General features: G+C 43.6%; 2 protein-coding genes across 11 annotated transcripts; one reads left to right on the forward strand and one right to left on the reverse strand.

Annotated features, from left to right (window-relative positions):
* On the forward strand, window positions 1–21,298 carry GPR150 (G protein-coupled receptor 150). 9 transcript variants are annotated; one of them, XR_014172979.1, is made up of 4 exons: window positions 1–2,393; window positions 10,810–10,924; window positions 18,601–18,672; window positions 20,771–21,298. XR_014172979.1 is itself a non-coding variant. In XM_081930687.1 (2 exons), exons 1-2 carry the CDS (start codon window positions 1,097–1,099, stop codon window positions 10,842–10,844), a joined length of 1,332 nt encoding a protein of 443 aa, XP_081786813.1. In that variant the 5' UTR covers window positions 1–1,096; the 3' UTR covers window positions 10,845–11,752. The 9 variants fall into 9 exon arrangements, 1 of the variants encoding a protein (XP_081786813.1); XR_014172980.1 differs by lacking the exon at window positions 20,771–21,298 and having other exon boundaries at window positions 18,601–19,427; XR_014172981.1 differs by lacking the exons at window positions 18,601–18,672; window positions 20,771–21,298 and adding an exon at window positions 13,986–14,523.
* Window positions 5,180–27,253, reverse strand: ARSK (arylsulfatase family member K). 2 transcript variants are annotated; one of them, XM_081930644.1, is made up of 8 exons: window positions 26,735–27,253; window positions 25,384–25,513; window positions 21,377–21,536; window positions 19,462–19,744; window positions 15,749–15,920; window positions 12,705–12,926; window positions 9,233–9,457; window positions 5,180–7,909 (listed from the first exon to the last, which is right to left on the reverse strand). In XM_081930644.1, the coding sequence occupies exons 1-8, from the start codon at window positions 26,897–26,899 to the stop codon at window positions 7,629–7,631; spliced, it is 1,638 nt and encodes a 545-aa protein (XP_081786770.1). In that variant the 5' UTR covers window positions 26,900–27,253; the 3' UTR covers window positions 5,180–7,628. The 2 variants fall into 2 exon arrangements, with proteins under 2 accessions (XP_081786770.1, XP_081786771.1); XM_081930645.1 differs by lacking the exon at window positions 25,384–25,513 and having other exon boundaries at window positions 26,735–26,832.
* Between the last annotated feature and the right edge of the window lie 523 nt (window positions 27,254–27,776).

A 27,776-nucleotide genomic window follows, 5' to 3' on the forward strand; every position in this document is an offset into this window, starting at 1 on the left:
TGAGAGCTGGACCATAAAGAAGGCTGATCGCCGAAGAATTGATGCTTTTGAATTATGGTGCTGGATGAGACTCTTGAGTCCCATTCTTAAGGAGATCGGTCCTGAGTGCTCACTGGAAGGACAGATCGTGAAGCTGAGGCTCCAATACTTTGGCCACCTCATGAGAAGAGACGACTCCCTGGAAAAGACCCTGATCTTGGGAAAGATTGAGGGCACAAGGAGAAGGGGATGACGGAGGACGAGATGGTTGGACAGTGTTCTCAAAGCTATGAACATGAGTTTGACCAACTGCGGGAGGCAGTGGAAGACAGGAGTGCCTGGCATGCTCTGGTCCATGGGGTCACAAAGAGTCGGATACAACTAAACAACAAACCAAGTTGGGGCAAAAGCTGTGAAAATACCACAAGTGCACTGTAGGATGTATGGAAATCAGGAGCAATAGTTTCTGGCTGTTTAATCTGCATCGGTGAGTTGCAGTTGTCAGCTATTTAACTGCCCACTATAGCTGTGCCTATAACATCAGCTTGATGTGCAGACATCAGCTGATAAGTGTTGATGCTGTGAAAAGCTTAACAATTTCTGTACATCAAACTGCTGCAGGAACACAAGACAATTTTAGCTTTAATAAGGTTATGAAGAATATGCAGTCTGTTCTTGGTGGCGTCAGTGGCAAGACTCCTGGGCTTTTCTAATACTGCAGGATTTGCTTGTGCTTTCCTTGCAACAGGTTTTCTATCACATTCAAGCTAGATATTTTCCCTTTGGAAAAGCAACAGTGAATTGATGCGGCGGCTACAGAGGGGAGAGTGGAACCGATCTTTTTCGTTGAGTGAGAATTGAACGCCGGTATTTAGCTGCGAAAGGCGTGTGCTTTTGGGAGGCGTATGTGGAAAAATGTGACAATAAAGAGGCACTGACTCCGCTCAAGACGACGGCAACCGTTGAATTGGAGGGGAGGGCGAGATGGGCTGAGGAGTGGGCAGAGCACACAGGCGCGATGGCTGCAGCCCGGTGCGCCCACCCACGGTGAGTGACAGGTGACAGGCAGAGCCCCTATATATGCTGCCGAGGGCACCTGTGCACAATTCTCGCTGCCATGGAGGACACGTTCAACCCGGACAGCCTGGCCGTCGGACCCAACTTATCCGGCATCGCGATTCCCGGGTGGAACTTGAACCTTACATCCCCCGGGGCTACTCTGGGGCAGCCTAGCGCGCGGACCCTGTCGGCGGGCGCGATCCTGCTGCTGGCGCTGGTGGGCAACGGCTTGCTCTTGCACAGGCTGCGCTGCGGAGGGTGCTGCTGCGGGGCCCGCTTCGGACGGCGGCGCAAGATGGATTTCCTGCTGGCGCACTTGGCCATCGCCGACCTCTACGGGTGCGGGCTGGTGCTGCTCTCCCAGCTTCCGCCGGCCGACGTGGAGCCGGGGCAAGCGGCGTGGCCTGCAGGGGACGCCACTTGCCGCCTCCTGTGGCTCCTGCAAGGCTCCGGGCTGCTGGCGCCCTCGCACATGCTCGTCCTGATCGCGATCGAGCGACACCACATGGTGAGGGGCCCCGCGCACCCGCCGCTCTCTTTCCTGCCCGCCCGGGGCGCTTTGGCTGCGCTGGGCTGGCTGCTGGCGCTGCTGCTCGCCTTGCCGCAAGCCTTCGTCTATCGGCGGGCGCCTCCCGAGGCCGGGGGCCGTTGCCTCAGCATCTTCGCGCAGCGGCCCCGCTGGCACGGCCAGACCTACGCCGTGTACTGGGCCGTCGCGGGCTTCGTGGCGCCCGCCTGCCTCCTGGGCGGGACCTGCGGCCGCATCCTCAGTGCGCTCGGCGGCGCACCCGGCGCCAAGGACGACTACGACGACGCCGAGCCGTCGCGGGGGGCAGCGGGCAGCGCCCGCCACTACGGCGCGGAGCTTCCCGGCGCCTCCGCCGCTCCTCGCCCGCCTCCGCCGCTCTTGCTGCGGCTGCTGCCCGTCGCCAAGTGCGCGCTGCCCTCGCCGCCTGCGCCGCGGAGCCTGCCCCGCGCGCGGGCCCGGGCGCTGCAGCTGACGCTGGCGCTGGCCATGCTGTTCGCGCTCTGCGGCTTCCCGCGCTTTCTCCTGGAGCTCGCCTTGGCCTTCGCCTCCTCCGAGGGCGCCGACGAAGCGCGGGCGGCCCTGGGGAGCATCATGGCGGCCACCAACAGCGCCCTCAACCCCTACGTGTGCCTCTTGTTCCACAGCCACGGCCCGTGGGCGCGGCGCCTCCAGCGCAGGCTGTGCCGCTGCCCCGAGGGGCAGCCCCGACGGCGGGCTCGCCACCGGCATCGCCCGCCGCAAGCGGCTGTTGAGCGCCCTGGGCGCTGGCTGTGCCCTTGCCAGACCAAGCCGCCCACCGTCTCCACGGTCGTCCACCTCGAGGAGGGTGAGAAGCCGCTCTCCGCCGCTTGCGAAAGCGGCTTCTAAACAGTTTCTTGTGGGATTGCAGGCTCCGGACGTTTTTGCAGTATCCCCAGGACATTGTTAACAAGTATTTTTGACTCATTTAACCCGGATATTCCTGGGGAAATCAGACGTTTAACACCTACACACCCCACGACCTCTGTTGCCGCAATCCCTTGGGGATGTCTCAGCAGCCGATTTGCCATATCTGGACTGGGAAGTACCCAAGGAGGAAGACAAAAAGGCAAAAGAGAACTGACAAATTATTATAACGCCCACCTCAAGCACACTAGGTGCTCTTTTCCTGTGGGCTGCTCACTTGCTCAAATCTGGGAGACTCCCATCTTAACACCGGAAGTCTGAGGGCTACTGCCTACTCGAGTGGAAAACGCACTCTGCACTTGCACAAGAACCTTAATACTTCACACTTCACAGCGCCAACCCATTACTGAAATTTGGCTGTGAATCTGGAGCCCTTGTGACCCTTGCTTAGTTTAATCGATTATGAAGCCATGACCCTCTTCCAAATCAAGGAAACCCAGAAGGGCCAGGAGATTCCACTTGACCATTTCAGATCTAGCTGCTATTTTAAGCCCTTGCTGGGAATGTAGGGACTTGTTTCCAAGTACATGGGCCTAGCTTGGACATGGTAACAGTCAAATGTTTTAAACTTCCTGAAGTTTTGTTCAATTCATTGCACTCCATAACTTATGACGGGACTTGCACAATGTGGTTTTAGCACAACCATTTTGTTAGGTTTGTCAACAATTGGGTTCTGCATAATCTGCTTTCACTCATCACAGCAATTTTCAGGTGTGTTATTTTCAAATTCCATTGCCACAGATTTTGTCCCTTTTCAAGAGAAAGGGGCAAATATAAGGACTGCTTTTGCTATGCAAACTGACCGTATATACTGCCTTTCTTAATTTTGTCATCTTCCACACAATCAGTGCAAGTGAACTTAATATTAGAGATTTTGAATATGAAACATATGATAATAGTCTCTGTTCAGTACAATTAGTCTAATTAGCATATAAGCTGTAATGAAAGCTGCCAGTGACCTGTGGGCAGAGGTTGAGAAAAATCAGCAGGTACAAAATGTAACTTGCAAAACTGAAAGGCTTTTAAGAATGCTTTATGCAAATGTAGTTCCTTTCTAAGTGGGCATTAGTGGCAAGTATGCAAAAATATGTGGTCTTGTAACAGGTGTGAATAAATGTCATATATAAGTACCCCTGACTGATAATCTACAATTGCAGTAGTTTCTAAAGGAGTATAATTACTTTCACCTTTGATAGTTAATATTCTGTTCTCTTTTCTCACATAATAGTAGAGTTCATTCCAGCAGGTGGATTTTTTTTTTTTGCACAATTTGCTCTAGAAAATAGCGCAAGGAGTTGATAATATGTCTATGTTCTGGGTACTCCACTCCTTTTTCACATAAAAAGTCTGTTTCTCAGTAAAAAGGTTGAAGCTTTTGTACAGTTGGTCCCTTGCACGCTATATAAAATGATACTTGGGTGTGCATGGGTTCAATTAAGGAAATTAGCATTTATAAACAAATAATGAACCCAGCAATTCCAGGACAAGCAAGGATGTATGCACAGGATACATGTAAGCAAATTGTAATAGAACAGAGGGAGTGAAATAAAATGAAATGCAACAAGTGCTTGTCTGAACACAGCCCAAGCTGTTTATTAATGCTGAAATGAATTCCAGCATCCTCTCCTATTTCTCCCTTCAGAGGCAGCATTGCTTAAAGCAGTAGTAGCTCAGTGTCCCACTAGCTTTCATTTGGGAAAAAACACAAAGATGTTGTGTAGCTCGTGTAACAAAACATTAAAAAGTAGGAGCACACAAAAAAGGGCACCTCATCATTAACCCATGACAGAAGTTCTGTTGTTCAGGATTTCCAAGCCATCTGCAACAGGAGCTGGGAATGTTAGCCTCAAATGCAAGCATTTTCTGAGAGTAATGGGGGTATATTTCTGCAGAAGGAAAAGGCAAAACTCGTTTTTCCTTTTCCTTCAGAGTCCCCCCCCCCAACTCTGCAATTCTAGGATTCCTGCTGAAAGCATTTAATGCAGGGAGAGGAGTTGGGGGCTGTTGTTTTGAATTTCGTAAGGCAATCTCCAATGGGTAGCATACTGGCAGCCTGTACAATTCTTGCAGCAAGGGTGTTGCATGCTGATGCTAGGCTGTTCCATTCACGAGACTGGCCACTGTATTCTGCTCCAGCTGCAGCTTCCAGATCAAGCTCAGCCTCCACATGTAGGTCTTGGAGGCTATTGAGCACAGGTTCATAGCATGGGGCCACTCATGTTCAGCATTTGAGGGAAATATGATGAGATTTGCCTACACAAATACCACCTTTCTTCGTTTTAAACTTCACCTCTCAGTTCCAATACATGGAGGTTTGGCAGGGGCAGGGAGAGATTAAGACAACTAGTTTTTCCCACTGCACTAGAGAGCAGATCCAAATTATTCTGAGTTTCTTCTTATTCTTTGCCCTTGCATTTGCTTGAAGGAAAGGGGACTAGCTCTGTGTGTGTTTGTGTGTAATCGAAAGGACAACGGTTGCTAGGGAGATTTAACATATTTGAGTAGCAAAAATCTGCATGCAAATGTCTTGGATATTTAGACCAAATGAAACAACATATGCTGCTCACACTTAAACTGCAAATGCAAGCTGTGTTGGTATACCCAGACAAGTATCTGGAGTGTGTTGCATGAAGGTTAAACAGTACTTAAAAGGCTTATGCAATACAGTAAAAGAAAACAGCGGTTTTTAATAGCTGCAAGCCCTTAGAAGAATAAGAAGGAAGTGTAGATGAATCTAGCATTACCCCACACAATGTTAACCACCACCATACTACTAACTTCATGGGGGGGTGTTGTTAAAAAACCCCACTTGTAAATTGCTACACAAACCATTAACCCAAAGGAATTCAGGACTGTATCACACAATCATTAGTCACAAATGGCATCAGTATGGTGGTGACCTAAAATTGCATGTATCTCTTTTGTGTTCAGTAGTAACTGAGGGCATTGCCAGACTTCTCTGTTTTGTGGGAGGAATTGAAATGCATACCAGAACTTCAGGTTTCTACATTCAAGGTGGGTTAAAGGGTTATGTTGCTCTTGTACAACAAATCCACTTTTAAAAAAACTCAAGACTTTGTGGTTTTGAAAGTGACAGAAAAATGCACCGAAAAGTGGAGGGTGAACAAATGATTCCATGTAAACATAACCACAAGCAAAATGGAGGATGAATGCTCAATAAGACTAGGTATAATCTAACCTTCCTATAAGCTTTGTGCAAACAAATCGGGATGAATGCAAATGGATCACCTGGAGGGAGGCTGAACAGATGTGCTTGCCCTTGTTCAGCCCTCAGCTATTAATACTGCACTTTGAAATGTTGTGTTCTGACCAAGAAAAAAAATCCAGTTAGAACACAAACTTACTCACAAAATGAATACTTTAACTAGTGCAAGAATACGGTAGCTTACAAAGTATCCTGTGGATGCTGTTGGACTCCAATTCCCATCATCCCTGACTATGAACCATATTGGTTGGGGCTGATGGGATGTGGTGTTCAATAACGTTCAATAATGTATGGAAGCTCAAAGGTCTCCAGTTAGGGCACTGCAAATCCTATACTTGCTATTCCAGGTATGGTAATACAAATGCGTATAGTGCTTTCAGAGTGTTTTACATGCATCTAATTGTTATCCTTATAACACTGTATGGCAAGCCACCGATTATTCCCCATATTGCAGGCAACAGCGGAGAAAGAGTGGCTTGTCTAAGGCACCTAGTGAGTTCATGGCAGTGACAAGATTGAAACCTGAGAATTCCTAATTCACAGCTAAGTCCTAGCCACTACAGTATATACTTTCCCACCTGAAAAAATTTAGTCTTGGGGCTAGTGCAGATGTAATCAGCTTTTGCTTCTGTTTTCTGTTGACTGCTTTTTATTGCTTTGTCCAAAACCAAAACTCAGATTAATCATAACAAAGATTTAGGGAAACAAGCAAATTGTCCTGCTCCAACCATGTCAGGGCTTAGTTCTTAGGCAGAGGCTGGGGTAGCCCTGTCTGCTCCTGCAATCAGGTGAAAAGCAGACTGAAGTCAAGATGTAGTCCATGCCAAAGCACAATAAAAGCAGTCCATCTACAAGCCTAGCTCTAAAGGCAGGATCTAAGTAGAAGCCAGCAACAGAGGCCATCGGTCAAAAGGCATGGCAGAATAGACAAGGTGGTTCAAAAGAGTTGCTAGATTTCAATATGTGCTGTTCCAGCAGCTTCTATAGTCTGGTCTCCCACACTTCACCCAAGACCCCTTACTATGAGTAGCTCTATAATTTTGGACTATCAGACTTGTACTGTTTTGGTAGGTAGATGCCCAAACCTAGACTTTCTGGGCTCTATGCTCTCTGGGGTTGGGAGATTGTTTGGTCTCCCCCTCTGAAAGGGGGATGAGTTGGGAACCCACCTCAAGAGTCCTTCTAGAGCAACCTCTGGACACAGGCATGGTGAGATTTTCCCTGGTTGTTAAGGGCTTCTTATCAGTGCTAGAGATGGTGGAAGGGTGGCGGTTTCCATTTATCCCCTAGGGTATCCTTAGCTCAGGGGCTTTGCTGGCAGAATACTTTTCCAAGTCTTGGCAGGGCCCAGTGTGACATCACATTGTGTGACATCACATTGGCAAAATGCAGCTTGACGTTGGTTGGTTTCTCTGAACCGTAGTCGAAACTAAGCCCGGTTTGCTGAGGTTTGAACATAATGGTAAACTCTGCTTAAAAATGGAAGGAAAAGATTTTGATATCCCCTTTGTGGCTGTGCCAGAGGAGAAGGGAGATGGGAAGTGCAGACAAGGCTCACGCTAACAACCATAATTTAACATTATGTCCCAATAAGGCCATTATATCAACATCCATGTTAATCACAGGTCACTTAGCAGGGATTCTTAACCAGAATTGAAATCAGGTTCTGAAGCTGGCTAGCAAATCCTGGTTAACAGGCAACTGGGCCTAGCTAGCATTTATAGCGTAGCAGAGTGGATTTGTGTTGGGAAACGGGGAAGACTGGAAGATAGCATCTGACCCCACATCCCATTTCAGTATCTGTTTCAGTAAGAGGAAACTGCTTATTGCACCCACACTGCCTCTTTACATTCAGGAGCAGATTGTTCATTCTCACTTTCTGCAGACATTTCACAGATTTGTCTTCTCTTTAATCCATCTATCAATTGCATCTTCGTACTTCTTTGGGTCCTTCTTCCAGTTCTGGTGCCACCTGAGGTTAGCTAAGGTATCAGAATAGTTTTGTCCTAAACTTTGTTTCCAGTTGATAAACTGCTGTTTGTTGTACTGTTCAACAGAGGCAGAGACTTTGGGATAATCAACGATGGAGTAGAGATTTTTGTTCAAATACTGTGTGATCTCTGGAAACTTAGTTGCTACGTTTGTTAGTTCATCTGGATCGGCAGAGAGATCTGCAACAAAGAACGATTAGGACAAATTAATGAGCCTGAACTTGAAAAAAGTGGTAGCGCAGCACTGGAGCATTTGTTTGACATGCAGAAGATCTCCCAATTTCAATCCCCAGTATTCATTTTATTACTATTATTTTGCTTTTATATCTCAGCTTTCCTCTAAAGAGCTCAAGGGGGTGTACATGGCTCTCCCATCTCCATATTATCCTTACAACAAAGCTGTGAAGTAGGTGAGGTTAAGAGATAGTGCCTGGCCCAAGGTCACCCAGCAAGATTCCTATCTGAGAAGGGATTTGAACCCTGGTCTCCCACATCTTAGTCCAACACCCTAATGGCTACACCACCCTAGTGTAGGTTGGGCTAGTAAAGCCCCCTGCCAGTCAGTACAGAGCAGGAGAAGGGAAACTTTCATCTGAAGAACCATACTGTGTTAGATCCCCTTTTCAAGCCACCTGAGTTGGCAGCCATCACTACACCTCACAGTAACAAATTCCATTAAGCATGCGCTGCATGGAAAAATACTCCTTTCCCTCCCCTCGAAACTCTCACCATTCAGCTTTATTGGATGGTCCCAAATTCTAGTTTTATGAGAGGAAGAAAAACGTCTTCCACTTTCTCAACACCATGCATGTTTTATATACCTCTCTCATGTGCCACTTTACTCACCTTTAACAAACAAACCCCGAAAACCCTCAAATGTCATTACTCCTCATAGGTGAGTTGCTCCCTTGATGATTTTGGTAATGTACCCAGGCCTAGACTACGGCATGCCACCTTTTCGGACCTTAACCTCTTTGGGTGCCTAGTCATCTGACCACAATTTGAGAGGATAGAACTGTAGTTCATTGGTCAAATTCAAACCCAGGTTTATGGGTTTAAGCAGACTGGGCTATGCACAGTTGAGACATTAAAGAGACAACTGTCCTACCTGTCTCGGGCTTTGGCCAGTGATTCTAGTGTCTTCAGACTGCACTTTTGCTGTTTCCAACAGTGCAGTGCATTGACTGCAGAACTGTGTTTTGATTTAACTGTCATATTTTGTTTGTAGAAACTTGCATGGTTGCAAAGGAGGGTGCTGATCCTTATGAAGAATGGGATGCTAATTACTATCACTACTACTTTACTACACTGCTTCTCTGCTCTTCTGGTGAACCACACAAGACATGATGAAGCAAGAATAAATCATAGGTCTGGTAGTTTGTGTTGCTTCAAGACAGGAGCTACATAGTTCTGCTAATGCAACATTGATTTGCGCCTCCCTATCATACTTGTGCGGACCAGAACAGAGGATCAGACTGTACATTAATCAAGTAGCAAACGTACCAAACAGCTGAGGAGATACTGAACGACCATCAGAGTATGCTATGTATTTCCATCTGTCAGTTCTCAGCATGTAGGTCGAAGAATTCACATTGCAGCCATGGAATTCACTCAGAATCCAAGTAGGATGTTGCTTTCTAGTTGGGACTTTATCTTCTGCCTGTTTCAATACCAGGGGCATCAGTGAATATCCACTGAGATTTTTGGGTATGGGTATTCCAGCAACGTCTGAAATAGAAGTTGTGACAAGTCAATTTGTTTTTAAAATTTGATATTTACATTATTTAAAAAGAATTAAACATAAAAGAAAAGGCAGAAATATATAAAACCAACAAGGAAATAAATGATATACTATGTCAACCATTGCAACTTGTCCTTTGCCCCTTATAGTGATTTTTCTGATCCTCTTATCTTTGCATTTATATTAAGTCCAAGATGCCTCTTACATTTTCTTACTGCAAAATTAATACTAGCTACCTAGGGAAATTATTTCCACAAAACCTCAGTTCTGTTCTAACCATTAGCAGTTTATTTGTTACTTTTAAGCAACTCATATGTGGTGCAAAAGAGACAGATAGAGAGATTTTTAAGTCACTGAAATTAAACCTAACATCTTTCTGAACTAAGGGTGGCATCTAACTGCAGTGTCCTGTTTGCACAAGTAAGACTTACCCTTCCTTCTCCCTGAAGCCCGCCCCCCCATCTGCCTAATTTAAACAACCTTTAAGGGACGCGGGTGGCGCTGTGGGTTAAAGCCTCAGCGCCTAGGGCTTGCCGATCGAAAGGTCGGCGGTTCGAATCCCCGCGGCGGGGTGCGCTCCCGCTGCTCAGTCCCAGCGCCTGCCAACCTAGCAGTTCGAAAGCACCCTCGGGTGCAAGTAGATAAATAGGGACCGCTTTCTAGCGGGAAGGTAAACGGTGTTTCCGTGTGCAGCTCTGGCGAGCCAGAGCAGCGATGTCACGCTGGCCACGTGACCCGGAAGTGTCTTCGGACAGCGCTGGCCCCTGGCCTCTTGAGTGAGATGGGCGCACAACCCCAGAGTCTGGCAAGACTGGCCCGTACGGGCAGGGGTACCTTTACCTTTTTAAGATGGAGGTACAACACCATAGGTTGCATCCAGTGCTGTCACTGCACAAAGGGAACAGACATCCACTTGTGCAATGGAACTTCCTGTCCCTTTCCATCCCTGCATATCCTCAAAAACATGCTTCAGAGGGGTGAGGAACCCTCTGGAGTGATTTTTTTTTTGGGGGGGGGGGTCCGTGGTGTACTACAAAGAGAAATACAGGATGGCAAAATCTGCTGCAGGAATAAAAGTCTGTTTGTGCCATGTTAGATACAACACCACACTTTTAAGGGAAATTGTTAAGATGTGACACGTACATGTACAGAAACAAACTGTAAAATCAAATGGTAAGGCACACAGACAGAGACTATATTCCTGTCTACTACAGATAAGGTCAGAGCTTACTTCATCAGTCGGAGTGTCTGAGAAAATAACATTAATCATTTGTTTGTTACTCACCTAAATAAATTAATCATTTTTGATTTTTTGTGTATTTTAATATTCTGAATACAGGAAGGAAGAATCAGGAGAGAACATATGGAGAATGAGAGCACAGGAAGGACGGTGATTTAAAAATACAAACTTGAAGAAGAGAGAGAGGGGAAATTAAGACAGTTGGAACAAGAAGGTAGGGGCTGAGATTTGATTAAGAGACTGTGTGACTCATTCATTAGTAATGTTAAACTAAAGTCTCTAGTTAGAATATAGGGTTTGAACTGAAAGTACTAACTATTTTCCAGGAGTGGAGAAATCCCCAACTTCTTGGCGACCTTACAGTGATTCCTTCATAAGAGTTCACCTATTCAGAAGGGTTTGCCCTCACTCTGAATTGACCCAATTTTCCCTCTGTAATACAGTACTGTCATGTCAAATACAGTTAACTATGAAGCATGGCCATCTTATCATGTTCACAGTGTGATTCCCAATTGGTTAGGCTCGCCCATGTGACCGGCCTAGGAAGCATCATCCTCACACTCATTAATTTTATGCTGCTGCGCTTCCATAAAACAGTACCATGTGCCTTCAGACAATGCCAGGGTAAGTGAATTAGCTTTGTTTCTCTCAGTAAAATCAAATTGGCTATGCAATATTACAAGATCATCCTATTTACTAAATGACCCCTAGACAACTGAATACATTTTTGTTCCGACGAACTTTCCCAGTTGGATAAATTGTTCTTTACTGTGGGTGTCTACTTTGCTAGGCTTTCAGTACTGTCTTTAATGTATTTGCTGTTTTGGTGTTTTTAAGTGTTGTTAATACTCTTATTTGTAAATGGTTGTTCAGAAGGCAATGAATAAATCAAAAATGATGATGATAATAGGTGGGATAACTCATGTCACTGATCCAGGTAGCAGTGATCCCAGTTTCACATTGATTTCTTGTCCTCAGCGATGTCACATAGCTAAATCTAACAAGTTTCTTAGTGCCTTGACAACATTCAGGTCACTATGTGGCCTATTATTAATCTAGGATTGCCTGTGTGATTAAGTCTAGGAAGAAGAAGCAGTACTCAGAAATTTGGTGGGAAGGAAATCAAGCTGCAGCAGACAGAACAACCAACAGCAACAAACATGACTGGAAGAAGGCAAATATTCCCACAATTAAAAGGGTTTCTTTTCTCCAGGAAATATTTCTCATCCTTCCCGCAAATGGGACACTTTTGACGCAGAAACGGAAATAAGGCAGAATACATTATTTTCCACGTTCCAGGTGTTTATAATTTCAGAAGGATTTTGAGAGCCTCATTATTTCATTCAGGTTTTTTGGGGTTTTTTTAAAGTCCCCATTATTAAAACATTCAGTAATATCTCATTTTGGAAATGACTGGGGATCTGCTGAAAACTCCATGCCCACCTGCCCATTACATGTCCTTTGAGCACACTATTTATTTTTTTTAAAGTGTGATTTTTATATCTGCGCAGAGCAGTGCAAGTATCATTCTGGCAATGTGTGCATGAATCAAGGGTGGCTTCGGTGCGGACAAAAATACACTATTCATATACACTAACGTTAAATCATAGGAGGTGAAACTGACTGGGGCATCTCCAAATTTTGGCTTTATTGATCAGTGTCAGATCCTTTAAATGTCCCTTCTTTGCAAGCTGAGCAGTAAATCCCAGCATGGTGTAGGCATGTTGGGGCAGTTATCTGACAGTAGTGGCACCATGGTTGCTAGTAAGCCAGGCTTTAAAACCAGGGGTGGCTAACCTGTGCTCTTCCAGACATTCTTGGACTCCAACTCCCACCAGCCTCAACCAGCATGACCAAAGGTAAGGGATGATGGGAGCTGTAGTCCGGCAACTTCTAGACAGTCCCAAGTGAGCGGCTCGTGCTTTTAAGCCATATTTTTTATCCCTGCTGGTCATATGAAGTAAGCTTGCTATTCCAACAGAAATATTGCTTACTGAGCATGGTAGGGTAGATATCCACAAGGGACACCACATTGGGGATGAATTGCAGCTTAATATTCGGTCCCATTATAAGGAGAGGAACATGGGAGCTTGCTTCGTACATGCTCATTTTGTAAAACTGCCTGTGTTCCATGGCAAGTTCTCCGTGATCTGCAGTGAATACGACAAGAGTCCTTCTGAGTAGTCCTGTGTCATTTAGAGCAGAAATTATCTCACCTGCAACAAAATATAAGGGAGGGTTAATACGTACGCAAACATCAAAATATTCATTAAACATTGACATGCATAAAAATAGTTTTTAGATGCCACAAGGAGGTAGCTCTTCTGCCAGTGCAATGAAAGCACTAGATCATGTTGCCTGTGTTCTCATTTATACAGAAGCCGTTGCTGTTTCAAGGATTCTGGGAGGATGGAGAGAAGGTGATTATGGGAGATCATGAGGGGCAGTTTATTTTCTCCTTGAGAATTCTGAATAAGTTCCTTCCACAGCTAAATATCAGCATGCACAACTGTGGCTTCCATACTTCCAGAAATCTCCATCCGAAATGCTGCATTTTGCTAATCTGTTGCTAAACATCCACAGTTATCCACTTTTAGAAGCTCACATTTATGTCTGGCCATACAGATCTCAAAGTATGCTTTAATAGTCTGAAACTTGAAAGAGTTTTTAAAACTGCACTGAATCCCATTTAAGGTGGTGCACAAGCTCAGATGCAAGATTTAGGCCACAACCCTATACATACTTACATGGGTATAGCTGGGGGGGGCAGGGAGGGGCAGCTACCCCCCATAATAAATAAAAATCAATCAAATACATAGCAAACTGAGGTTCTGCCCCCCTCCCAACAAAAGGCCTGCCCCTCTAAACAAAAGGTCTGCCCCCACAACAAAAAATCCTGGCTACCCCCATACATACTTTTTTGGGTGTAAGCTCTACTGAACACAATGGGACTTGCTTATGAGTAAGTGTACCTAGGATTTGAGTTGTGAATATCTGGGTTCATTGTAGTTCTCTTGATTTCACCCAAAGTGTTTATTATCATGTATGAAACTGTCAAATTGCTCCTGAATTTCTACATACGCTAAGGGTTTTCAAAGAAGTTACAACTACTGGCATGGATTGTAATAACTGATCAGTAAACCCAAAACATGGAGAGTTTCTATACTGCCCATAGATCATCAAAGAGACAGCAAGGCACCTAAATTCTACCCAAAGAAAACACTTGACTTAAGCGCCTTCTTGCTTCTGTTCTCCATCTCTCTTATTACACTTAGGCTTTTAGGAATTAAAGCTGGAATTCTCAGAATGCCAAATTCTGCAGCAGATGGGAACAGCATTCCAGATGTGAAGCCAACATATAAAAATAAGATTCATAATAATTGAGAGGATTCCTCACTCTACCTCACTTCAGTTTCAGTAGATGTTCCTTGACAATTTTTCTGCTCTTCTGGCAATAGCAATATAAAAATGCTACAGTGTCAGACTTGATGTGCCTGAATATCCTTTCATTTCCAACCTCTTCCCCCAAGACAGCCATCTCAGAATATTATTTCCATAAAGTACATGTCTTACATGTATTAAGCCACAGAGAACAAATACACCAGATTAATTACATTCCCTCCCCAATGACACTCCTGTCAGAATTTTACTGCAGGCATGACAACACTCAACACTCCCTTTGAAGCACTTTCTGCCACAGATGTTTGGTAAAGGTAAAGGTACCCCTGACCATTAGGTCCAGTCGCGGACAACTCTGGGGTTGCAGCACTCATCTCACTCTATAGGCTGAGAGAGCCAGCGTTTGTCCACAGACAGCTTCCAGGTCATGTGGCCAACATGACTAAGCTGCTTCTGGCGAACCAGAGCAGCGCACGGAAACACTGTTTACCTTCCCTGCTGGAGTGGTACCTATTTATCTACTTGCATTTTGACGTGCTTTCGAACTGCTAGGTGGGCAGAAGTTGGGACCAAAGAACGGGAGCTCACCCCATCGTGGGGATTCGAACCGCCAACCTTCTGATCAGCAATCCCTAGGCTCTGTGGTTTAGACCGCAGTCCCACCTGTGTCCCTCAGATGTTTGGTACAGACATCTAAAACCAGGTTAATGTCATTTGTGTGGTGGTGGCGGAGACCAGGTCTCAGGAAGATGTACATGGGGCAGAACCACATGAATGATGCCTTGTGTGACACATGCAAAGGCCCATCTGACCCTTTCCTCAAAGGAGTTGCAGAGTCATGCAGCTCAGATGTATCGGATGATATCTGGCCTGAATCAAGAGTAGACCCATTGAAACAAAGTTGGTCAAGTCCATTTATTTCAGTGGGTCTACTAAGTTTGACTTAGTTGAATATCATCACAGTACAGAGCTACATTTGTAAACATAATTGCTTGGCTCACATAATACATTATTTGCATTAAGATTGCTGTGTACACTCCTGAGATTGTGTCCTGGCCTCTTGCATTTTGCCACCTGAGGCAAAACAAGGAAGTGGCGACCCTTCTGTGCAGCTGTACCTTCCTCCAGGAAGATCTTGCGAGAGTTCTGTGAGATCTTGCTGGAAGAAGATACAGCTGCCACTGCACCTGTGCAACCGCAGGGGTGGGGGCACCGCCCCGCAGGATTATGCTGCCTGAGGCAGCTGCTTCAGCCTACCTCATGGGTGGGCTGGTCCTAGTCCTGGCCTCTGCAACCGAAATGACGTTACCATAGTCCTTAATACATGAACGGAGACATATTGTTTTCTTCATGGATCAGAATCTAACCTTGTAGGCAGAGTATGATAGAAGTTTTATTAAATAATAGATTAAAGAAACCCCAACAGAAAACATCTAGTTGTTACTTTCGGGGGGGGGATCTTTTTACGCGAAGCTTAGCTATGAAAAATATATAGGCTGCGGTTCTAAGACTTTGACTTTCTAAGGCTTCTAAGACTGTAGCCTCTACATGGCTAGAATCAGGGAAGAAAACGATCTTTGCAGTAATAGTATTGAGAAATACATTATGATATTAGTAAGAGAATCAGGATATCACTTACCAAGCATTGCATCCGTTTCCGCACACATGGCATAATAATGTGCTCGGATATCTCTGATTTCTTTCTCCGTAAATTTCTCTGTACAGTTCTTTGTATAAGAGGAATAGTAATCTACTGGGTGCATCTCTGCAAATGGAAGCCATTTTGGAATCTTGATGGCTTCGTATCTCACCTAGTAACAAAGTAAAAATGTTTTATTTTGTCAAAAGGTAATTATCATCACTGTCCAATTTGCCAGCAGCCCAAGGTAGACATACTGACTGAACATGAGGACTCCATGTTTTATAAATGAGGGGAGAAGATGAGGGGAGGGGCCCATTGCACAAGCAGAAGTCCTCGAACAGGGCTTGTGCTGACGTGACTTCTGAGGTGACTCCTGACCAATGCATTATTTACAGAGCAGGACCAAAGTGCATAGTGCTTTACAGAGAACAAGAGCACATGATCCTGCCCTGAGGGGAGTGCAATCTGTAATATGACCCAGAGGAAGAGGAGGGAAATGGAGACAGGGATAAACAGATACGTTCAGTTGCACATACTTAGGCATAGTTAGAGAATGCCATGAAGACTAGGGACTTGTGCCAAAAAGCTTTGGAACGTGTGGTCTTCCCTTGCTCACCGCAGTGCCTGCGTCTAGGAACAAAGCCACACGTCTTAAAGATGGCTCCAGCTGATACCTTACAGACCATCTGCTTAGCAACATAGTGTACTGTGAGACCATCATGTTGATGCACTGCTTTGAATTGATTCAGCAAATGAGAGAGCTTGATTCAGCGCTAAGCTTCATTCCAACCTAGAAAGGCCATTGCTGCAACCCCAAGAACCACACAATTAATTCTACGTGCCCGGCCGGACTTCCAATGGTGCATACACATAAACACAATGGCAATCCAATAGTCAAAGCAAAAGCCAAAGTGTGACATACTGCATAGAAACCCATGGCTCACAGAAAAGAACTCCTTTGAACTCAAATCACTATAGTATATTAGCTTGATAGCAATCCTCTGGAAGTGAATACCCAATTATTATTTTTGTAGAACATGTATTTGAGTTCATGTTCATAGTTAGGCTTCAATGTTAGTTGAAGCCGCTGATTCAACTACAGTAGTACCTCGGTTGTCAAACGTAATATGTTCCGGAAGACCGTTTGACTTCTGAAATGTTCGACAACCAAGGCGCAATGGGCGGTCGGCCATTTCCATTGAGAAAATTGAGAAATGCACCTCGGAAGCTATTTGACTTCTGAGGCATGTTTGAAAATGGAAGAATTCACTTTCAGGTTTTCGGCATTCAAAAATCAAAATGTTTGGCTTCCGAGACGCTTGAAAACCAAGGTACCACTGTACTGCTACTGGGCAAATGTGTTCAAGTTAATTGTCATCAATGGAGACAATATCACAGCTAGAGAAATGGACAGTGCTTATTTGTTGCTGTGAGGCAACAGCACAGGAGGTCTACCCTATTGCATGGCTTGGAAGCATGCGATTGGCAACTGTGAGACTCAGGATGCTGTAACTAGATGCATGTTTGGTTTGATCCAGCCGGGTTCTTGACTTCTTAGATGTTCACAGCTGTTCCCCTCAGAAAACTCCGGAGCAAACAAAAGACTATTTTTGTCTGGCTCCAGTTTTTCCATGGAAAACAATATAACCAAACATTCACCTGAAGCAATCCCGTGAATTAGTGCCCGAGATACTACAGCCAAATAGGTTTTGTATGAAAATGTAGTAAATAGATGCTTCAAGGAAATTCGGAATCCATACATACAACAGACGATAAATATGATTGCAATAATGGCTTTCATAGTCAGCTCACAGGAATGGGGAAGCCACAGTACACAATATGTACATTGTACAATACACATTAGGTATAATCCAGAACATACCACCCATACTTCTCATTAGGCATTCCAACACACAATTATGGGGTGGATTCTAGCAGAAGGCACATAATTAGGGCTTTTTTTCAGCCAGAACTCACTGGAACGGAGTTCACACACCTCTCAGATGGGCATCATTGCCATTATAAGAGAACCAGGGAGGCATTCATGGTGAGTTCCTGCACCTCTTTTTCTAGGAAAATAACACTGCACATAAATTTTCTCCCATTGAGCCTCTCCTGTGCCAACAGTCAAAAGCCATCTCTGCAGTTCATGCTGGCCATGAGGTTCTCCCTGCCATACAGAGGAATGAAAGGTGACCTGAGAAGAGTGAAGAAATTGGTTGCACTCGGTTCCCAAGCTAAGAACAACTGCATGTTCTCCCTAGTATAAGGATATTCAGGGACTAGAGCTTAGACAAAAATTCTAGCAGAGAACCTAGAAAACGGAATACAAGGTATACAATTTCTGAGGATATTGTACTTCACTAGCTCAATACAGATCCCTTGGAGTGGATGACAACAGGAAAAAAGGAGTAATCAAGAAATCATTCAAACAGCTGAAATTCTAAGACATTGCAATGATGGAAACTAAAATTGAGCACTATTCTCATTACATATAAAAAAAGTAAACCATGCGCTGAAGATGCTTTTGTAAAGAAATGGTTGTTTCCTTTAAAACATTATGCTGAATTACAGGGTTACACTGCCATTTAAGGAGTGGGAGCCATGGCAACCAGTCTGGAGAGTTTTGTGTGACCATTGTAAAAACAGAACCTGGAAACAACTCAAGTGGAATACAAATAAACAGGAAGAGCTGACTCCCCCTCACAGAAAGAAAACATGTATGCCATCTTGAACTCATTGGAGGAAATGTGGGAGAGAAATGTAATACACAAATAAAATAAAGAGTATCTTTACATCACAAGCTTAAACTGGTTTTATTAGTCATTCTCAGGGCTTTTTTTTCCCAGTCAGAACTCGTTGGGGTTCACTTCTCAGGTGGGCGCCATTGCCATTCTAAGAGAACAAGGGAGGCGTTCATGGTGAGTTCCGGCACCATTTTTTTCTAGAAAAATAGCATGGGTCTTTCCATTTATCCAAGGAACCACGAGCATAGCAGTTTTTAACAGGAAGGATGTAGGATTAGATATTCTGAAAAGAGAATTCTCAGCACTATCACCCTACTATAATTCCGGGGGGGGGGGGAGGAGATTACAGTTTAGTATAAAAACGTAAGTACATATCTGCTGTACTTGGTCACAGACAATCTGGCAACATAATAAAATACAGTCGTACCTTGGTTCTCGAATTTAATCCATTCTGGGAGTCCGTTCGACTTCCGAAATGGTTCAAAAACTAAGGCACGGCTTCCAATCGGCTGCAGGAGCTTCCTGCACTCACTCAGAAGCTGCATTGGGTGTTCGGCTTCCAAAAAAGTTTGCAAACCAGAACACTCACTTCCAGGTTTGCGGCGTTTGGGAGCCAATTTGTTCGACAACTAAGGCGTTCAACTACCAGGGTACTACTGTACTGTGGTTAATCTTTCATTTCAGATTTGAGTCACACAGCATTAGGAACATAGGAAGCTGCCCTATACTGAGTCAAGCCATTGATCCATCTTGATCAGTATTGTTTACACTGATTGGCAGAGGTTCTCTGGGGTCTGGGGTTTAAGGCAGGAATGTCTCCCAGTCCTACCAGGAGGTGCTGGGGACTTGAGACCCCCTGCCACTGAGCTATGGTCCTTCTGTGGGTTGAGGAATAAAATGCTCTAGAAATACAATTCTTTTTAAAAAAAACATATATCAAGCTATATGTTAATATTTGCATACCCTCTGTAGCCAATAAGGAGACGTCCGAAATGTAGATGCCCCATAATTTTCTCCAGAGGAAGGTGAAGGATATGGATGAGGCAAATTTAGCCCCAAGTAAAGAACGAAGGGTTGTGTCAAGTTGGTGGCTTTGTTTCTTAGCCAAGCTGCAGCATCGTCGGTGGCCTTCCAATCTTTTTGCATGATTCTCACATAGGACTTGTTACCTACGAGTTCTGCCACAGGCCTGCCTTCTTGCTGAAGCAAAAAATCAACGCTTCTGGTCCAAGCCTCCACACGGTTACTGAAAATCAGAACAGTATTCAGTATATATGCTATTTCCATGTAGATTCAATCACAGGCATAGGGACGCGGTTGGCGCTGTGGGTTACACCACAGAGCCTAAGGCTTGCCGATCAGAAAGTCGGCGGTTCGAATCCCCACAACGGGGTGAGCTCCTGTTACTCGGTCCCTGCTCCTGCCAACCTAGCAGTTCGAAACCACGAAGTGCAAGTAGATAAACAGGTACCGCTCCGGCAGGAACGTAAACAGCATTTCTGTGCGCTGCTCTGGTTCGCCAGAAGCGGCTTAGTCATGCTGGCCACATGACTCGGAAGCTGTATGCCGGCTCCCTTGGCCAATAAAGCGAGATGAGCGCTGCAACCCCAGAGTCATCCATGACTGGACCTAATGGTCAGGGGTCCCTTTACCTTTATAATCACAGGCAAATTATCATTATGTTCAGATTTCTGACATGCTTACCATTTGTATTCAGTGGTTTATGACATTAAATTTTAACTGGGTTTATAAAAAGATATTCATATCAGTTTGCCTTTGCAAATGATGTTCAAACATGGCCCAGCAGTGAGCCTTGTACCTGGGCACTTCTCTCTCTTCCTCTGCCTTTGCACGGCTGTAGCAACAAGCTGGGAAGTTAAAATTTGCTTGTTGTGACATTTAAAAATGGACAAACCGTGGCTAGGCTTAAGTAAACCAGGATTAGTGAAAACAAGTCAACTCAAGTCCTACTGAAAACAAGACAGGTTTGACAACTAACTAATTTAGATTAAACATGGTTTAGGGTTTGGCTGTAACAACAAACCATGGTTAATTTAAAATGGAAAGGGACATTTCTGATCTCTTCCAAACGATGCTGAAGAAGGGGAGGAAGCGTCCCCCTTCTCCCCTTGCAGCCCTCGGCATTTTCAACTCTCTGCAGCGTGCACAAAGCAAAAGGGAGAATGATTTTATATGAAACTTGAGCTTCATTATACAGGGCTAGACATGTTAGAAGTGGAATGACACATCCAGTTATTTTATCCATATGCAGCATAAAGAAACTATGACCCTCAGAAAGGTTGCCTACAAGTGGCTGCATTGTGAAGAAAAAGACTAGGCAGTAATATTTGTTCAAGAGCAAATGACTGTAGCTCTCCTAAGGTACTTAGTTCTTACAATACACCCTTCTGAGAAGTTTGCTACCTTTATAATGGATTTTGTAGCTCCCTGACAATAAGGACTTCTTAGAGCAATGATGAGGATTTTAGTTACAAAACTAAAATGTTTCGAGAAAGTGTTTTTTTAAAAATCATCTGAAAAAGTGCTACCAGTTTCATATACTTAATGGAACAAAAATTTGACAGGGGAACACATTTTACAGACGACTGAACTGTCAGTATTTGAGGTTACTACAGAGAACACATCCATTTATGAGTAGGTTTACAGATAGTACAAAACAAAAAGTACTGTTTCAACTTAAAGTCTTAGGGCCTCAAAAGGGGTGTTGTCAGGATAAATGAAGTAAATACTGAAAAGCACTTTGTACATAGAAATGATAAAATAACAATTCAGTTTTAGCCAGGAGCTTTCAATTAGCAATTATCACGCCTCTGTTTAACCAGTTTTAACCAGAGATAGGGTTTGCCCAATTGCTTACCTTAGTGAGTGATGCCCTGAAGTATAATCCAGTTTTCCATATTTCTGAGCATAGTAGCCATGTTTTTCCATGAGGTCCATCCACGTTGTGTGATTTGGATCTAAACCCTTGAAATTATTCCAAGATTCTGTTATGTGAGTGAAGAGGCCACTCCACATAGCTAAAACAAAAACAAGAAACCCACCCATAACAGAATTGGTTGATGAATCATATAAAACATATAAAATCTTTTTTTTTTTTCAATGGGAGGCTTGCTATTTATTTAAATGGATTTTTGGATTTTTACATAAAAAACCGCCTCTCAAAATGAGAGGTGAATGAACAATATCCCCACCGCTTGATTTATTTCCACTCTGTTCTTCCCTGGCACTCTATTCCCTTTATCATCCTCTCTTCTTTTTTTTTATAATATTTTTATTAGTTTTTACACATATTAAAGACAATACAAAACAAAACACCAACATCAAAGACATACAACAAAAATTTGACTTCCCCATACCTTCCCTTCGCTACATCCTTATTTTGCCATTTTTTCGAGCAACTCATCAGTCAGTTTTTAATCAAGTCCCTTTTAAATTTACTTAAAGTTTAAGATTTACAGCTGTAATTCTTTATTTCTTACCCCTTGACATCTTATCAGTCCGCAATTTTACAATAATTTTTAAGATATATTTTAAATTTCCTCCAGTCCTCTTCCACTGTCTCTTTCCTCTGGTCACGGATTCTGCCGGTCATCTCTGCCAGTCCCATATATTCCATCACCTTCGACTGCCATTCTTCCAGAGTAGGTAATTCTTGCATCTTCCAATACTTTGCCAACAGGATTCTTGCTGCTGTGGTTGCGTACATAAAAAACGTCTTATCCTTCTTTGGTACCAATTGGCCGACCATGCCCAAGAGAAAAGCCTCCGGTTTCTTTACAAATGTCCACTTAAGGACTTTCTTAATTTCATTATAGATCATTTCCCAGTAGGCCTTAATCTTTGGGCAGGTCCACCAAAGATGATAGAAAGTACCTTCAGCCTCATTACATTTCCAGCATTTGTTATTGGGCAAATGATAGATCTTTGCAAGTTTGACTGGGGTCATGTACCACCTATAGATCATTTTCATTATGTTCTCTTTCAGGGCACTACATGCCGTAAATTTAATACCGGTGGTCCATAACTGTTCCCAGTCAACAAACATAATATCATGACCGATGTCCTGTGCCCATTTAATCATAGCTGATTTCACCATTTCATCCTGTGTGTTCCATTTCAGCAGCAAATTGTACATTTTAGATAAATTCTTAGTATTGGATTCTAACAATTCTGTTTCTAACTTTGACCTCTCCTTCTGAAAACCAAGTTTCCTGTCCTGCTTAAATGTCTCATTTATCTGACGATAATGTAGCCAATCTCGAACTTTGTGCTTTAGCTTCTCAAAACTTTGAAGCTTCAGTTTTTCACCATCATATTCTAAAATTTCACAGTATTTAGGCCAATTAGAGTCCATGTTAAGTTTTTTCACTGCTTTCGCTTCCATTGGTGACAACCACCTAGGGGTTTTACTTTCCAGTAGATCCTTGTATCTATTCCAAACATTATACAATGCTTTCCTGACAATATGGTTTTTAAAGCTTTTATAGACCTTTACCTTGTCATACCACAGATATGCATGCCAACCAAAACTATTGTCATATCCTTCCAGATCAAGAATGTCTGTATCTTCCAGAAGTAGCCATTGCTTCAACCAGCAAAATGCTGCTGATTCATAATAAAGTCTTAAGTCTGGCAGGGCGAAGCCCCCTCTATCTTTTGCATCAGTTAAAATCTTAAATTTTATTCTGGGCTTTTTGCCCTGCCAGACAAATTTAGATATATCTTTCTGCCACTTCTTGAAGCAGTCCATTTTGTCTAGAATTTGCAACGTCTGAAATAAAAACAACATTCTTGGCAATACATTCATCTTGATAACAGCAATTCGGCCTAACAAGGAAAGTTTCAGCCTAGACCATATATCTAGATCTTTTTTTACTTCTGACCAGCATTTTTCGTAGTTATCTTTAAATAAATTCACATTTTTAGATGTTAAATTTACCCCCAGGTACTTAACCTTTTTTGCTATTTCCAACCCAGTTTCACTCTGAAACCTATCTTTCTCCTCATTTGTTAGATTTTTTTCCAGCACCTTTGTTTTCTGTTTGTTTAGTTTAAATCCTGCGACCTGGCCGAATATCTCCATTAATTCTAAGACTCTTTTGGTACTAGCTTCTGGCTGTTGCAAAGTTAACACTAGATCATCTGCAAAACATATAAAATCTGACTAAAACAAAGTATGCACAGCTTTCCTCTTGCATGTTTATTAGACACCTTTAGGCACCAGGCGAAAACGTTCCTCTTTAAGCAAGTCTTTGGCTGACTGACATCAGATGCCCTTTTGAATGTGTTGTGGAAGATGGGATTATTGTGTTGTCTTTGTTCTTATTTTTATTAAATGTTTTCTGGGTTTTTTATATTGTAATGTTATGTTGTGAACCTCCCTGAGATCTATGGGTACATAGCGGTATACAAAATAAATAAATGTTTATGACTTCCGCTGCAGCTAAAAGGCATCCCCCGTAAGACAGGCATGGGCAACCGGTAGCCTTCCAAATATTGTTGAAATACGATTCCCATCAGCCCCAGCCAATAGGACCAATGGTGAGGGATGATGGGAGTTGTAGTCCACCAACTTCTGGAGGGCCGCAGGTTCCCTACCCCTGCCATAAAGCAAGAAGTTGTGGCTTCAAGAACCCATAGAGACTTTGCTACTATATTTTTCTAACCCAACGTTACAATGGCTCCAGGAGGCCAGAACTCATTCAGCAGCATGAGGAATCTTCACAACCCCTCTGCCCTCTCCACTGTCTCTCCAATCACAAGAAAAATATTTTTATTATTAGTTCTACCTTGCCTTTTAAAGCAAGCTACTTAAATATAAATATTAAAAGCAATTATTCCCAGGCTTTGATTACTTTGTATTCAGCAAGGAAAGGAACTTGCTACTGCCACTATTTTCCGAACTACGAGTTGGAGTCAAATCTCCTAAGTTCAGTCACACTATTGACAGGTTAATTCTCAGAAGCCATAATACAGTAAGAGGTGTGAAGAAATGGAAGCAGGTTTCTGCTAATGGATAAGCTCTCAGCTCTGACAATCCATGGAAGGGAGAGGGGAGAGGAGCCAGTGCTGGACTCAGTCTAGGTATCCTAACCATCTATTGAGGGTGGTTCATTCTGATCATCAGTGTGAAGAAAAAAGGAGGAGCACCAATAAATGTTTCAGTCCATTTAACCAATCCTCAGTTAAGTGTTTGTTTAGAAGGGCTTTCCATTTTGTCTTCCCACTTCTAGGAAATGCCCAAGGCACCTAATAATCAAAATATGTGATTAACAAAATAAAAGAAAAAAGTAGAACAGACAGAGCAGCAAATAAAAATATCCATAAAAACAGAAAACAGCCAACTAATCAGATGGAATGCCAGTCAAAATAAGGGGCTATAAAAATGATAATATGGGGGGGGGGAGGTCTCTCCCAAGACAGGGAGTTATTGTAACACAATCCCTAAAGAGTGTGCAAGGTGTGTAAGTCATATAACTTATTCATCTAGAAGACAAGCCAAGAAGCCCACTGAGTGGCTTTGTGCAATTCACTGTCATACCCAGCCTAGTTTCTCCACTTATAAAAGCGGTATGACAACAGGCTTAGCCCTAACTCACATGATGAATCTTCTAACGTTGACCTTCAGCCACTCTGCACTTGGTAAATACAGACAACAACCCACTCCTAATGTCCCACAAGCATATTATTTATTTCCTTTTTAAAACATGCCAGTGATACTATGTTTATCCTGAAGGCCTGGCTCACAGACACTAAAAGGAACCAGAAGTTTCAAGGTTGCCCAGGGGAAATCTTTTAAAGTTTAGCTATCATAAAGTAGTACAGTATTTAAATAGGTTCATACTTGCTTGAGTATGATCTTACCTGCACGGGAAGGACAACATATTGGAGAATTGGTATAAGCATTAAGAAAGAGACTGCCATGTTTTTGCATGAGGTTCACAAAAGGCAAGTCTACCGTTTCATTTTTTGGGTGAAATGTCAGCCTTCCATCCTGCATGCAGCGGGGGAAAAACATTTTGAGAATTACTCTGGAAATTAATCAATGCAACATTATAAACCACATTAAACAATGCAATGTTACAAATCACACTGTAAAAAACACATTCTACCAAAACACCCATTTCAGTGGTTCTGGATGCAATATATGTTTTCTAGGAACATGTCTTTACTGACAGGACACCAGCATGGTTAGAAATATATACTCCTACAAATATACATATTGACAATTGAAACATTTCAGTGAGAGGTACAATTAAGCAAGAACTGAACTATGTGATTTCCTTACTGGAATTTCAGTGAGACTTTGTGACTGGTTCCAAGTTTTTCCAGGAATGAATAACGGCATGAGAGCAGTGACTAATTGCCCAGAAGACTTTGTGTCATGTTGGTTAAGAGCAGTTTTGGAGCTGGCCATTTGCAATAACGCAGGCAAAGAAGACAGTGTGATGTATGGGCCGGACATATGAAGTATGACAACGTGGGCAACCTTTCCACTTCCCCCGCTCCCAATTTAAATCAGAAGAAGAAAGAACTCATTGCCAATGACCCATTTGCAAAGTAAATCCCTGTTCTGGAGCACCATTAGTGCTCCTGTACCTTTTATTTTTTCACTATTGAGCAAAACTTGCAAGCTGCTTCATGTTCACTCCCACATATTCACTTATGCTAGAGGTGTTATAACCCCTAGCGTAAATAAAGCACTACTTGACTTGTTTCATATAATGCTCTCCTTTTTTCAGTATAATGCTAAATTGTTTTGTATAATGCTAAATTTCCCCCTCCTCTCCTATCACAGGCAGCACAGTACATTTGGATGTTATAATCTTGCAAAAAGTTACATCTTAAGTGCTGAAAGTTTACTTTCACTGTGTTAACTGAATTTCTTCCCAAAATAGGCGTGTATAGGACTGCAACCCAAGTGTGACACAAGAGCATGCTCTCCAATTATTAAGTGAAAGCTTAGCAACAAACGTCGCTCTCAATGCAAGCTCTTTTCGCATGGAGTTCTCTAGCATGTAAATGGCACCTCCAAGCGGAAAAAAATAGCAGCCAGGCTCAAGCAGCAGGGAGATCAGGTCCACAGCAGCTGAGCCTGAAAGAGTAGATATTTACACCATCCCGCCTCACATTCCTTCGCAAGCAGCAGCAGCATGACTGGAAAGAAGTTGCTCTGGATAGTTTTGCTTTTGTTTTGAAAAAGTCAAATACTTACTAAGGAATCGCACATCACCATCACAATGTTAGGCTTCCCGCAGCTGCTGCAAGAGTAATCCTGGTTGAGCAGGGGCCTCGCCTTCACTGCACCCCAAAAAGCGAAGAGGACCAAGGCAACGAGGTGACTTGCAGAGGTTACATGATTTCTACCTTTTCCACCCATTTCGGCCAGATCAGGAGCTCAGCGGAGCCTCCATGCAGAGCTCCCTTCTCTGCCCCACCCTTCCCTTCACCCTGCCAGACGATCACGACGCGTCCCTTGAGCAACCGGGGTGGTGCATCTCGTGCCGCACCCGCTGACCCGTCCGGGAGCAAAAAGCTCACGAAGGGAAGGAGGGCAAGCGGACACCGTTCACAAACTCAGCCGCGGTGTCGCGGGAAACAGAGACTCTCATCATACATGTCGGTAAAGAAAGCGGGAGGAAATAATGTCAAAGGCCGCGGCAACGCGCCAGGGGAGAAATAAAGACGCACCCCCTTTTTTAACATACTTTTTTTAGGGAGGGCGGAAATAACCGTCAGGTGGAGAACTACAATTCCCATAATGCAACGCTACCGGGAAGGGTTCCCTGTTGTCAGAGGACGCACATAGAGTCGCTTAGAGTTACCGTTCCAGTGTTAACTGGTGGGATCGCTGGGTGGTATTTTTTCCCTCCTCCTCCTGCGAAGTAAAATTAGACAGCCGCCCGTTCTAAACGACCGAGAAACCCGGGATTTCTGAGCAGATGTAATTGGATCATAGCTGTCAACGTCTCTCTTTTTTAAAAGGGAAAGTCCCTTATTCCGAATAGGATTCTTCGTAATAATAATAATAATAATAATAATAATAATAATAATAGGGGGTTTCCCCAGCCACTCTGGGCGGCTTCCATAAAGACAAAAAATACACTAAGATGTCACACATTAAAAACTTCCCTGAACAGAAAAGGGAAAAATGTTGACAGCTATGAATTGGATAGCAGCATGATGACCCTTCTCCACGATGGTAGAAAGGAGGGCCGGAATGTATGCTCCTTATAACTCAGGCCTGATCGCGTGCT

This window comes from Podarcis melisellensis (assembly GCF_964234715.1).
Source record: "Podarcis melisellensis genome assembly, chromosome: 11".
Taxonomy (NCBI): domain Eukaryota; kingdom Metazoa; phylum Chordata; class Lepidosauria; order Squamata; family Lacertidae; genus Podarcis; species Podarcis melisellensis.